This window comes from Camellia sinensis, chromosome 1, assembly GCF_055761805.1.
Source record: "Camellia sinensis isolate YWXY chromosome 1, ASM5576180v1, whole genome shotgun sequence".
In the NCBI taxonomy this organism is placed as follows: Eukaryota; Viridiplantae; Streptophyta; class Magnoliopsida; order Ericales; family Theaceae; genus Camellia; species Camellia sinensis.
In genome coordinates this window covers 187,421,544-187,436,298 of record NC_138961.1, presented here as the reverse complement: position 1 = coordinate 187,436,298, position 14,755 = coordinate 187,421,544, and the positions used below count along the sequence as shown (strand labels likewise).

The 14,755-nt window shown below is 37.1% G+C and overlaps 1 protein-coding gene across 1 annotated transcript; it reads right to left on the bottom strand.

The window, feature by feature from the left end:
• Positions 1–6,271: 6,271 nt before the first annotated feature.
• Positions 6,272–9,252, bottom strand: LOC145821603 (uncharacterized). The gene is made up of 2 exons (XM_082918134.1): positions 9,151–9,252; positions 6,272–6,772 (listed from the first exon to the last, which is right to left on the bottom strand). Exons 1-2 carry the CDS (start codon positions 9,250–9,252, stop codon positions 6,272–6,274), a joined length of 603 nt encoding a protein of 200 aa, XP_082774260.1.
• Between the last annotated feature and the right edge of the window lie 5,503 nt (positions 9,253–14,755).

Here is a 14,755-nt window from a genome sequence, read left to right as displayed (position 1 = left end):
AATAAATTAGATAACTTTACAACAAAATGGGCCTCAAGGGCATACAAAATAAAAAATACAAAAAAATATAAAAGTCCTTATACAACATCCAAATTCATGGTAATCAAAACGTTCTCAGGCCTACTTTCCTCAAAACAAGCATTTATTTGCTTCTTATCCTCACTAAGGTGGAATGGTGTCATTTCCTGAAAAATTGATTAGGGTTGAGCAATTGCCCAGTAGGAATACATTTAACCAAGTATTTAATTATTTGAATAAGCTCATGGCACTATTGTGGAAATAGGACAATTAATTAAGTTGTAAGGGATGGGTCAAATAGGCGAACAAATTAATTATTTAATAATTCACATCTCCATATTGCACCTAAACACCATCACACAAGGAGGATAGCACCATGAGTCATTTATAAGAGTCCGAGTCAAAACATAATTCATTTTTATTTTCTTTTAAAACAATCCCCCACATTTACCGAGGGCACCCAAAAACATTTTTAAGTTGAAAACAACCCTCATATTTACCGACTAAATCATCTGTTTTTCCACTTTTACCGACTATAATACGGCAGGACCGGTGGACACGCAAAAACATTTTTCCCTACATTTGTTTGGCGATAAGCCCAAGACAAAAGGGTACCTTGACTTTCCCCGCGCGGGGACCAACACAACTTACCCTTAAAACCGACTCTTGTCTAGGACTCATGCCAAAAACAAACATCAATTCACCAACCATCATTCAGTCAACAAACATTCAATACTTCATGAGCTAATACACAACAACATAGCATTCAACAAGAACCAATGTCCAATCCACAATCCCATCACAACCACAATATCATCTATTTCATCTCTTTACTTTTCACACATTTAAGAAAACCACAAGCTAAATACCATTCTCTACTTGATTTGAAATTAGGGTTTTAATTAAAATTGGGGTTTTCTCCCTTTCTTCAAATATATGAGTTTACTTGACATTAATATGCCTACTTCTGAAAATAATTTAGGAAATTCATAATAAAAGTTGAGTAAAGCACTCTATTGGTATGAAATAGTAATTTACTCCAATTAAATCATCAAATTAGGTCATAATCCACAACAATAACACAAATACCTCTTCAAATCAAGGAAATACAAGGTTAAAAGTATCCCTACCTCGATGATCGAGCAATATAGCGAAACTTCTAGGAGAATCCTTCACCAAACAAAATTTCAATCGGTAAAGATGATGATCTTCAAGTGTTCTTCACTTTTTGATAAGCAATCTTGGCCAAATCTTAGTGAAATGAAAGGTATTTAGAGTGAGAATCTCGGGTTTTCAGAAATGAGGAGAGATGAAGGAAGATAGAAAAGAAAAAGGTGAGGAAATGATCTAGAAGGTCCTTTTTAAATTGCTGATATCGCGCAGCTCGCTCGAGCGCCACTTTCTACGCTCGAGCGTAAGACACAAACTCGGAAGGCTCGCTCGAGCAACAAATCCTTTGCTCAAACGTAAAATGACAAGTCTTAAAAGTTTTGCAGAGCTACAGTGAAACAACTGGGTGCCAACATTCTCCCCTCGAGTGCAACTTCCTGCGCTCGAGTGATCTGCTTGTAAACTCGAGAGATTCTGAGAGCTACAATCCTTCGCTCGAGCGGGCACTTGGAAAAAATGTCACAATCTCTCCCCCTTAGGGAATTTCATCTTCGAAATAGCATTCATTCCCAATTCAATAACAAAGTACAACAATAAATCATATTTATCAATCTTTAGTAACTCCCAATCAAACGATATGTCAGTTTAAGATCAAAATAAAGACAAAGGAGACTTGGAAAAAAATAATAGTCCATTCCCAATTCATCATATACAAGAAAGAGTAAAGGGGCAATCACATCACAAATTTGAAAACAAGTTTGGATATTTCTCACGAACCTCAGCTTCACGCTCTCATGTAGCTTCCTCCACACCTTGATGATGCCATAACACTTTAACTAAGGAAATTGTTTTACCCCTCAAAACTTGCTCTCTAGTATCTAAAATTTGGATTGGTTTCTCTTCATAAGACACATCTTCATCTATCTCAAGCTCCATCCAATCTAACACATTAGAGGGATCGGGTTCGTATTTGAGAAGTATAGACACGTGAAACACAACATGGACCCCGGAGAGTTGTGGCGACAATGTAAGGCGATATGTAACTTCTCCAATCCGTTCAATGATATCAAAGGGACCGATAAACCTAGGTGATAGCTTTCCACTCTGGCCAAACCTCATTAACCCTTTTCTAGGGGAGATCTTCAAAAAGACATGGTCACCCACTTCAAAGAATAAGGGTCGTCTTCGTCTATCTGCATAACTCTTTTGCCGGCTTTGAGTTGTGACTAACCTTTTCCAAATGAGGGCTATTTTCTCTGTAGTCTCACGAACTAGTTCTGGGCTAGCAATGGTGAGTCTCCTTCTTTGGTCCAGCACACAAGTGATCTACATGGATGCTCATATAAAGCCTTGAAAGGTGACGTCTCGATACTAGTTTGATAACTATTATTATAAGCAAATTCAACTAAGGGTAGGTGCTTCTCCTAAGACCCCTTAAAATCTAGTACACATGCCCTCAACATGCCTTCCAAAATTTGAATAGTATGTTCAGATTGCCTGTCAGTTTGTGGATGGTAAGCAGTACTGAAATTTAACTGAGTACCTAAGGCACTCGGAAGAGTCTGTCATAACCTGGCTGTAAAGCGAGGGTCTCTATCAAACACTATATTCACTAGGGCCCCATAGAGATGAACAATCTCCCGAATATAAAGTTCAACTAGAAACTCTATAGAATCCTCCGTATTCATGGCGAAGAAGTGGGCTAATTTGGTGAGCCTCGATTACCCATATGGCGTCATTACTTTTTTGTGTTCTAGGAAGGCCTGTAACAAAATCCATGTTAACATGCTCCCATTTCCATTCAGCAACTGGAAGAGGTTGGAGTAGTCCTGCAGGTCTTTGATGCTCGGCTTTGACTTGTTGACGGATTAGACATTTGGACACGAATAAAGCTATGTCATTTTTCATACCTCTTCACCAGAATTGTCAACTGAGGTCCTAATACATTTTGGTGCCTCCAGGATGCGCAACAAGGTGTGGAGATCCCGACCTCCGAACTATTATATTATTTTTTTATATATATGTTTAATTGCATGATTGTGTGCTTAATTGTGTAATTACATGCTTAATTTCGTAGTTATCTGTTATCACATGGAATATCTGTTCGAATTGACAACTTAGAGATAAAAATTGAGTACCTAGACAGCTTCAGAAATTGAAATTGATTAGGTTAACAAACTAATTCGAATATTTAGAATTTTATGGGAACTTTAATTAAAAAGTGATTCGGGTCAAAATAATTAGAATAAACTGATTGAATTAATTAGAATTGACCCTACTTAGTTAACAATAATTAACCTTGATTAGGCTAAGTTAATGGTACCCTATATAAGGCTCTAATTAAGCTTATTTGCTCATATATGCATCCTTTGGTTGAGATTGGAGAGAGAGAACAAGAGGGAACTCAACATTTAGAAACAAAGAAGGAGAACTTGAAGGAAATTGTAGAGATTGGAGAATTAAGCTATAAGACACTTGAATTCAAGCTCTAGGTATGGTCTTCAACCTTAACCTTTGTAAATAAAACATGTAGAAGTTGAATTCATCCAAGTTTTGAGTTTATTTGCAATAAATTATATAATAGAGGCATGAATTAGATCGAATTGGAAGAATTGGGTTGAACTATGTACATGCACGCACAAATTGAGTTAGAATCATGAAATTCTTTCTTGCATGACACTTTTGTAACTTAATTTGAGGGTTTTCCATGGTTTCATACTTATCATATAGGTTGATCAAGTTTTTGGAAAATAAAGTTTAATGTAAGGCATGCATGGTTCATAATATAGAGTTTCAAGCTTTTGGTTGTCAAATGGATCATGGTTTTGAGCACTTGATTTCAAATTAACTATGTTTCTATGTATCCAAATGTTTTTCCCATGATTTTGTACCTAAAACACGAGTTTGGAACCTTTGAATACCAAATTTGAAGTTCAAACACAGTTTTGGAAATTTCAGAATTCGCACAGTTTGCTTGAGCGAAGAAAGTGTCGCTCGACCATGAAAATCGAGCTTCCAAAAGTTTTACAAAATTTTACAAACCACTTGAGCTACCAAAGTAGCGCTCGAGCGAGGACCACTTTTACTCAATCTTCCGCTCGAGCGACCGTCGAGCAGAAATTTCATGTAACCAGTACTTTTGTCAAGTTTGCAGACCGTTCGAGCGACAGAAGTTGCGCTCAAACGACTACCCTTATTATTGGATGCCTGCTCGAGCGGAGACCCTGTTTTCAGCAAAGTTTGACTAACTCTTTTAAGTGCATAATTGCATTCTTGTATCATTTTTAGCATCCTTAAGCACCAAATGGACTCATATAATCATAGAATGAGTTAGAAATGCATGAGGAGAGTTGAATTAAAATGAATTGGCGTTTCAATTGTGCTTCTGTCATGTGTTTTGTTTAGGTGGGCATTTGAGACTTAATGACAATACAAACCACTGTGAGTAGTAACCTTATAAAGATATGTTCAAAGTATATTTATTTTCGAATGATTACGGTTTCTGAAATTGTTACGTGTTTAATTGATTGATTGATTATAATGTCACTTTCCTTCGATGAATGAAGTTCACTTATGAAACTATAATGTGGCATCCATTGAGCATAGACCCTTGCCTAGGGGCGACAATACCATGGCTATTGGATTGATTGAAACACAGAGATCTCTAGTGGTTGACCCTTCGTGGTCCATTGGTTTGACCCTCCGTGCTTCATTAGTTTGACCTTTCGTGGTCCATTGGTTTGACCCTCCGTGATCCATTGGTTTGACCCTCCGTGGTCCATAGTTATTGAAATATGATTGCTTCTTGGATGTGCACTCAATTTAATACTGAAAGATATCGATGATGAAATTTATTGATTAATGAGAGATGATTATTGAAATTTGATTGATCTATGTTATTGAACTTCATTCATATAACCTCTTTATTCTGTTATTACTCACTAGGCCCTAGCTCACTACTTATTTATATATATGTAGGTGGGCAAGCTGAACATCAGAGTTAAGAAAGCCACGAGTCTACCCCGGGTCAGCCTTTTGAGGAGCTTCCAAGTGAAGAAATCAGGTTCAGGTGGAGCAATGTTTGTTGAACCCCCTTCTTTTTGTTTGTTCAAAGGTTTCGTATTTGTGTATGGTTGGGGTTTGTATATTACAAGGCAAGAATTTGTAGAATTATGATGAATGCACTTTTGGAACAAATTTTTGAGCATTATACTAGTTCTTTTCATATACGCACGGCTCAATAGACAATTTCTATGTCATTTTAGACTTTCGCTAAGCCCCGTACTTTATTATAAGAAGTTTATTTGTATGGAGGCCGTAGGTAATCTATGATTACTAGCCGGTCATGACGCTAAACTTATAGGAGCGAGTTTGGGTCATGACAATACGCCCCCTGACATCCCTGGGCCAAAGTAATCCTACCCCCAACTGGTGACTCTACAGTAAGCGCTGATTGTAGTTGTTTACTTTCTAATCCTAATAAAGATGCAAATGAAGTTACTATAAAAGAATGAGATACCCCGGTGTCAATCAGTACACTGGCCCATGTATTGAAAACAAGAAATGTACCTCTTATTACGGACGGTCCCAAGGTTTGCTTCGAAGTGGTGACAGTATATACCCTTCCCTATGATCTCTGCTCCCTCACATCACCCCTATGATCATTAGTTTGCTGTGTCGATTGGGCATATGTAGCCCCCTGAACTGCCCTAGATGTCTAGCCTGACTAAGGTTGTTGGTAAGACTGTCTCTGTCCCTGGCCCATCTGAAGACCTCCCAACTGTCGAGACCCTCTTACACCGATAGTCCCTATTTTCTGTGGACATAACTTTTTAAAGTGCCCTGCTTGACCACATTGGTAACAAGATTGTGCCTCGCCTCTATTCTGAGGTTGACTCTGTGGACCTATGGGTTAGGATTGTGCTCCACTCTTCTGCCTACACTCTGAAGCCTTGTGACCCATTTGGCCACACCTATAGCAAGCACCACAAACTCGTCCCACATTTTCCGAACTTTCACCCATCATCGAACCGGAAGATTTGACTTGTTGCGAGGGTGGTTGATATGATGATAATGAACCCCTAGACTTTTTTGAAGAGCCCGTGTCACCTCAGGACTCAAAGTACCCCATCCTCTTCAGTTTCTACCTTGCCTCCACTATGATCTTTACATGGGCAGCCCTTTTTACTAAGTGATCATACTCACGAATCATATTTCCCACTACCTTCATTAAGATTTTTGGTCTCAGTCTCTTCTCGAATTCTAGACATCGGCGTTCCTCGGTTGCTACCCTCTTCAGTGCAAAACGAGATCGGCTAGTGAATGTGGCTTCAAACTCAGCCACCGGTGTATCAAGTTGTAATAGCTCCTCAAATTGTTTCCTTAGTCTCTCCCTAGCAGTGGGTGGGAGAAACTTTTCTTGGAAGGCGTGCACAAATGCCTCCCACGTATGTTCAACTATGTTCTTAATGTATTTCCACCACTGTCCAACCTCTCCCTTCAATTGATAGGCTGCTAGTGCTACCCACAGTTCATCCTCTCGAATGTCTAAAATCTCAAAAGACTTGACAATTTGTTCCAGCCACTCATCTGCTCTCATCGGATCAGGCCCACTACTGAACTTAGCAAGGTTTGAACGGAAGAACTACTTTTTCAAAAATGAAGGTCAAGTTTCCCCTTCAATGGTTCTAGCCACTTGTTTGGCTCTAAGTATCTCCATGGGCTCTCGAAGAGCCCCTCCCATCTCCCTAGCCAATGCCCCCATTGCATCTTGGGCCGGTTAGGCGGGTATGTTATTTTGATCCACTCCTTCTTTTTGCGGAGGGATCTCGGGTTGGGATGGAATGTTTCGGCCTCTCTATGGGGTCTAACATGTCCCGACATCTTATAAGAAAGAGAGAGACAACATTAAACTCAATGCCAACTTTCCACACCTAAGTGCCCCAGTCAAGGTCTGCGCACTTTTGCACAGTCTAAACATGCATATTCACCTATGTCAGTTCCCATGCAAAACGATCCATATAGTGATATATAATCACATAAAGTACACACGAGTCACCTTCCTAAGATACTAGCTACTTTCGTAGTAATCAAGGACCTCCTAGCGGAAAGAGCATTGATCAGGTGCCTATCCAATAGGATCTCAATGAATGCAACGGATAAAAGCCATATCATAAAAGCTTAACACCATACCCAAATATTCACATATACACTAAGCACATAAGGCACCTAAGTGTCCCATTTTAGTCTAGGAAACCCATTATGACTAATGTCACTTCCCACGAGCCCAAGGTTTTCAAACCTAGTGCTCTAATACGAATTCGTAACACCTTGAATCTACATACAAGCTTCCACCACAACAAGCATAACATTCTATCAAAAGCCATCTTTCTCATTGAACTAAGATCCAAAAGTTTACAATCATTATGGTTTACATATTCAAGACTCTGCAATCTCATCCCCAAGTTCAATAAATTAGATGACTTTACAACAAAATGAGCCTCAAGGGCATACAAAATAAAAACTACAAAAAAATATAAAAGTCCTTATACAACATCTCAATTCATGGCAATAAAAACGTTCTCCGGCCTACTTTCCTTAAAACGAGCACTTGTTTGCTTTTTATCCTCGCTGAGGTGGAATGGTGTCATTTCCTGAAAAATTAATTAGGGTTGAGCAATTGCCCAGTAGGAATACATTTAACCAAGTGTTTAATTATTTGAATAAGCTCATGGCACTATTGTGGAAACAGGACAATTAATTCAGTTATAAGTGATGGGTCAAATAGGTGAACAAATTAATCATTTAATAATTCACACCTCCACATTGCACCTAAACACCATCACATAAGGAGGATAGCACCATGAGTCCTTTACTATAATTCATTTTTTTTCTTTTAAATCAATCCCCCACATTTACTGACTATTATACGGCAGGAAGTGGGCACCTAAAAACTTTTTTATGTTGAAAACAACCCCCACATTTACCGACTATTATACGGCAGGACGTGGGCACCTAAAATCATCCATTTTTCACTTTTACCGACTATAATGCGGTAGAACCAGTGGACACCCAAAAACATTTTTTTCCACATTTGTCAGGCGATAAGCCTAAGACAAAAAGGTACCTTGACTTTCCCCCTGCGGATACCAACACAACTTAAGCTTAAAACTAACTCTTGTCTAGGACTCATGCCAAAAACAAACATCAATTCACCAACCATCATTCAGTCAACATTCAATACTCCATGAGATAATACACAACAACATAGCATTCAACAAGAACCAATGTCCAATCCACAATCCCATCACAACCACAATATCATGTATTTCATTTCTTTACTTTTCACACATTTAAGAAAACCACAAGCTAAATACCATTCTCTACTTGATTTGAAATTAGGGTTTTAATTAAAATTGGGGTTTTCTCTCTTTCTTCAAATATATGAGTTTACTTGTCATTAATATGCCTATTTCTAAAAATAATTTAGGAAATTCATAATAAAAGTTGAGTAAAGCACTCTATTGGTATGAAATAGTAATTTACTCCAATTAAATCATCAAATTAGGTCATAATCCACAACAATAACACAAATACCTCTTCAAATCAAGGAAATACAAGGTTAAAAGTAACCCTACCTCGATGATCGAGCAATATAGCGAAGCTTCTAGGAGAATCCTTCACCAAACAAAATTTCAATCGGTAAAGATGATGATCTTCAAGTGTTCTTCACTTTTTAATAAGCAATCTTGGCCAAATCTTAGTGAAATGGAAGGTATTTTAGAGTGAGAATCTAGGGTTTTTAGAAATGAGGAGAGATGAGGGAAGATAAAAAAGAAATCCCAAAAGTTTTGCAGAGCTACAGTGAAACAACTAGGAGCCAACATGCTCCTCTCTAGTGCAACATCCTGCGCTCGAGCGACCCGCTTGCAAACTCGAAAGATTCTGAGAGCTGCAATTCTCCGCTCGAGCATAACTTCCTTCGCTTGAGCGGGCACTTGGACAAAATGTCACAGGCGAGACCTCAGATCTCAAATCTGTAAGAGATCCAACAGATCCAAAGCCCTTTAGATCGGCGGTGGCATCTTCGTAAAACGGTGGAGGAGATCTATTATACAGATCCATTATCTGTAAACACACACCCACACACATGACTCATCATCATCATTAGATCCATCATCTGTAAACAATTTGAACCCTAGAGTATAGTATATGATTTTGTAAAAGAAATTAGGGTTTTATGAAATGAATTGAAGATTATGAAGATGAGAGAAATTGATTGGATGATCTCTTCTTTAGGCCTTTGTTTGAGTTGATGACAGAGGAAGAAGAGGCGCTACGACGGAGCTAGGTGCAGCGGGCTATGACAATGAAGCCAACGACATAGATTATGCCACAAAGTAGGCGGTGAGGATGATGACGAAGTCCGGCTCGATGATGAGATGGCCTCCAAAGGTTGCATGGTGGTTGAGGATGATGAAGATGAGTTGACATTGTTGTGGCGTGCTCTTCCCTCAAATCTGATCATGCTGTTCCCTCAAATTTGTAGGGAAAATGTGGCGACGACATTGTTGGTATATGGGGAAAAGGAGGCGGTGGTGCCATAATGGTGTTAGTGGCCAGTCGGATTATGGCGCAAAGTAGGCGGTGAGGATGACGACAAAGTCTGACTCGATGATGCGACGGCCTCCAAGGGTTGTATGGTGGTTGAGGATGATAAAGATGAGTTGATGTCGCAATGGCATGCTCTTTCCTTAGATCTGATCATGCTCTTTCCTCAAATTTGTAGGGAAAATATAGCGACAACACCGTTGGCGTGTGAGGGAAAGGAGGTGGTGGTGTGACGACGGCATTAGCGGCGAGTCTAGTGGCATCGGTATAGAGAGAGAGGGAGAGAAAAAGATAGAGAAAAACTAAAATGAGAGCGACAGGGTTCACCAACTGATGCAACAATATATATAGATGGGCATTTTAGTCATTTTGTCTAACCATGTCCTTATGGACAAAGTGTTTTAGAGTGTGGACCTTTGGCCTAAAAAAAATAATCTAAAATTGGATTTATGGACCGAGTACCTTTTTAGTTTTGAATTTTTTTGATTTAATAGACTGGTTGAATAATGGCATCAAAGTTGTCACCATGTTTAACTTTTGAAAAAATAGAAATTAATTTAACGAAAGTAAATATATATAAAAATAATAATTCAAAAAAAATATTTCTACCCTCCCAAATGATAATATTATATAAAGATGATGTGTTTTTAATTTTTTTTTCACTAATTTATGTAGCGACCCTAATTTTCTTATGTCATTTATTTATTATTATGATTATTATTATCTTATTTATTTTTGACTTTATTATTTGTGTGGTCACATAAAAATTTAATGTGGTATTTAATGAATTTAATGTGATAATTAATAAATTTATTGTTTTATTCAATTAATCCACATATATATATATATATATATATTTATATTTGTTATAAAAAAAAAGAGATGTTATATATATATATATATATATATATTTAATCTTATATTTATATATATTACAATTCTATGTAGTATATAATATAATATATTATAATATTCATATTAGATTAGGATAGGAAATTAGGTTATTGTATATATATATATATTATATAAGTAGTCAAAGTAGGTTTTAATCTCTTTTGGTGAAAAGTTTCCCATCAGCAGCCGTAGGCGTGAGAGAGAGAGAGAGATTAATCAAAGAAAATTTCGAGAAAGCAGAGGGACGACGGCAGTGGAGAGAGAGAGAGGAAAAAAAAAATTATTAGAGTTTTGTTTTGGTAGCTCTATTAGTTCTTCAAACACTTTCTTGATCTTCAAAAAAATATTGTGAGTACAAAATCCACTTCCCTTGATTTATATTTAATTCTTTGTTTTTATTTATTTATTTGATATTAGTTTGATTTTGTATTTACATAAAGATGATAGATTGATTTTAATTATTGTGACTAGTGGTGTATGTAAAGTTTAGGGTTTTTAGATGATTGATTAATTTTAATTATTTTGATTAGTTGTTTATGTAAGGTTTAGGGTTTATAGATGATTGATTGATTTTAATTATTTTGATTAGTTGTTTATGTAAGGTTTAGGGTTTTTAGATGATTGATTGATTTTAATTATTTTGATTAGTTGTATATGCAAGGTTTAGGATTTTTATATGGATTGATTTTATGATTGTAATCACACTCATGATTATATAAAATTAAAATAAATTTAGAATCCATATATATTGGTTAGAGGATGGATTGATTCGTTATTTTTATTTATTTATTTTTATTTGATGTTGGATTGATTTTGTATTTGCTTGTAGATGATGGATTGATTTTAATTATTTTGATTAGTTGTGTATGCCATGTTTAGGATTTTTTATATGGATTTATTTTATGGTTGTAATTACACTCATGATCATATGAAATTAAAATTAATTAAGAACCTATAGATAAATTTCTTATACTCCACCATGACTCCATGGATTGTTGTTTTATTTGAGTGATGGTGAGAAAGAGTGTATAAAAAAAAAGTGAGGATTATGAGATTTATTTGAATGCCTTATGCTCGGCATTGTTATGTTTATTCTCATGTGTGAGATGTTGTGTATATATATATTGTTGCCTCGTTCTCATGAGTAGACGAGTGCTTTGATTTGCGCGCGTACGTATATGCTAACCATCCGGGGAGTGTGAGTCAAACTTGGGACGATATCCCCATGCAAGTTTGGCTTCGGAGCGGTGTTAGGTATACGGGAGACACATGGGATATATGTGTAGGCTGAAAGGGGAGGGCCGAAGTGGTGGAGTTAAGGTACAAAAATTTAATTATGAGTTTATTGATTTGTACATCTTGAAAAATAGTAATCGACCTCAATAAATTATGAAATTTGAGGAGAGGCATGTATACGTGATTTTGGACAACTTTTATGTTGTAGCTTTTTATTAAAAAGATCGATTATAACTTATAATCGGATGACCTTGGTTGTTGTCGGTTTGATTCATTTTGGTAATGCAGATTTTATAGGCTGTTTTAACCCATAAAACGAGCTCATTTTTATTGGTTTCGCGTAAACTGAAGTAAAACATTATTCTACACACTTTTTGTGTTTTGAACTTTTCCGAAAAAAATCATCTTAGGACACTTATAGCGACCCCGGTCTTTTCCCATTTGATTTTTTGTATTCGGACTTAGGTTCCGTAGATTCCGTCATTGTATAATTGTTGTTGTCATTCATTATTTTCTTATTTTGAGTCTTGGGTTGTGTTGGGAAGATTTGGAGCAGGTTGGTTGAGCTTAGGAACCAAGTCCAGTTGCCCAGATTTTGGCTTGTCCGCTCGAGCGGGGGTTTGGACGCTCGAGCGGGGAATATACCCATCCAGTATGTCCTGTGTAGTGTTGGCCGCTCGAGCGGGGGATTGGACGCTCGAGCGGGAAGTCGTGAGTGATGCTCGAGCGGGGAGTTGGGCGCTCGAGCGGGGACCTGTCTGCAAAAACTTCTGGGAGAGTGCATTCGCCGCTCGAGCGGGAGTTTGGCCGCTCGAGCGGGAGTCTGTGAGTGGCGCTCGAGCGGGGGTTTCCACGCTCGAGCGGGGCGACTGGTATAAAAATCCGAGATCCGACTTTCAGGATCATTTTTCATCTCCTTTTTGATTTTAAAACCCTAGAACCGTCTTCTCCCTCTCCCTACACACCTTCTCTCTTAGGTTTGATCTACTTAGAGTGTATTTCTACCCTAAGCCCTTTGTTAAAAAGATAGAGTGGGTCGAGGGCTTCCGTTTAATCTGAACAATCTTGGGTTTGGAGCACTTTGGAATTTGGGTCTTCATCTTCATCTTCTCCATTCGAGTTCTTTACTTCAAGGTAGGGATTTCCTACTCCATTTTATAAGTTTTGTTCTAAGTTTTGGTATATTGATATGTTGGGGTTACTTTGATAATTTGGGAAAAACTCTAGTTGTATTAATTAATTAATTTGTATAATTAATTTAAGGGAATTGGGGAATTTGGTTAAATTCATGAAATTGGGGAATTTCTTAAATTAAATGGTGTAGTTGGATAATGTAAATCACTCGCCTATTGAATTGATGGTATATTTATTTCCAAACCTAGAAATAACTGTTTTGGGCTATCGGTGGAGGATAGTCGTGCTTGTTGTAGATACTGCATGTGGAATAGGGATAACTAAAACAAATCATTGATTAAGTCATCAATTTTGACTGCTGAATTAATACAGACATTGTGTGTATTGATTGTGTGTTGTTTATGTTATGTGTATGCATACATTGTTTTGTGTGGGAGGAGATAGGGGATGTACTCCACGGTTTAGGGGAAGATAGGGGATGGACCTCTAAACCGGATTTTTGTTTGGGAGGAGATAGGGGATGGACTCCATTAGCATCACTTTTATGTGTGCTTATCTATATTGAAGTGTTTTATTGATACAGCACTAAAATGTGTATCAAACTGGAAGTATGAAGTGTTTTGATTTGAGCCTGAGTCTCAATTGTTTGTTGACATTGGAAGAACGTGAATATGATATATATATATCGTTTACTGTTGAAAGTTCGGCCAGGTTCTGAGCCATATTGATAATATTGGAAAGTAAAACGTGTTTTAAACATTAGTGTCATGAGACTGGATAATAATGTAATTGATTATCTTGGTTAACCATCTATTGAATGCTATTGCTTTATTCAATGCTTATGTTTGGTTTAGTATATTTCTACTGGGCTGTGGCTCACCCTATACGGGAACATCATTTTCAGGTTCAGGTGATAAGCTACCTCCAAGGGCTTAGCTTGGAAGGAATTGGAGTTGAAGACTCTATTTAGTTTGGTTGTCATTTATTTTAGTTGCTATTACATGTAAACACTCAAGCCAAGGGCTTAACTTGTAGTTGAGTTAGTACTCATATTTTGTGTCCAAGTGTTGGCTTGGAAAGATGTAAGCCCGTAGGGCATTTACTTTGATGTTACATGTAATGTTTTTCAATAAGAATACTCTGATGAATAACTCAAATGATTCGTTTTATTTTATAAATGCATGTTAATGTTATGGTTATTATGGGTTTATTTTGAGGGCGTTACAACACTTTTTGTTCGTTTTCTGCTTCAGATTTTTTTGATTGAATTCCGTCTAGATTTTTCTATCAAGGTTTTCTCTCCACCTGTTTAGTTTCTGTTAAATTCGTTCGCGATGTCTTTTAGGAAATTTTATTCTGTATAACTTTCGTTCTTTAAGTTTTGATTAATTCTAATTATTTAAGTATGAAACGATGCATTTATATACTTTTTCAGCAAGTTACTTATGATTAAATTATACTAACCTTATTTGTTTTGCAGGATGGTGGGTCTTACTAACTTTTCATGCAGGGCTGACCCACCTTATTTTTATTTCTATTTTGTTTATTTTATAATCAATTTATATTTCGTTGTGTACGGACAAGAAACTAAATGTCACCGTATCTCGGGAAACTACCCATTCGTCTCGGTACGGTTGGAACTACTTGTCTTGTCCCGTAATAAGAATTTAATATATTTTTGTTTGTGTCTGGTGGATACGTGGGTGTTAGATCTTGTACTCATACCAGTATACCCGTATACTGACCCGTTTTG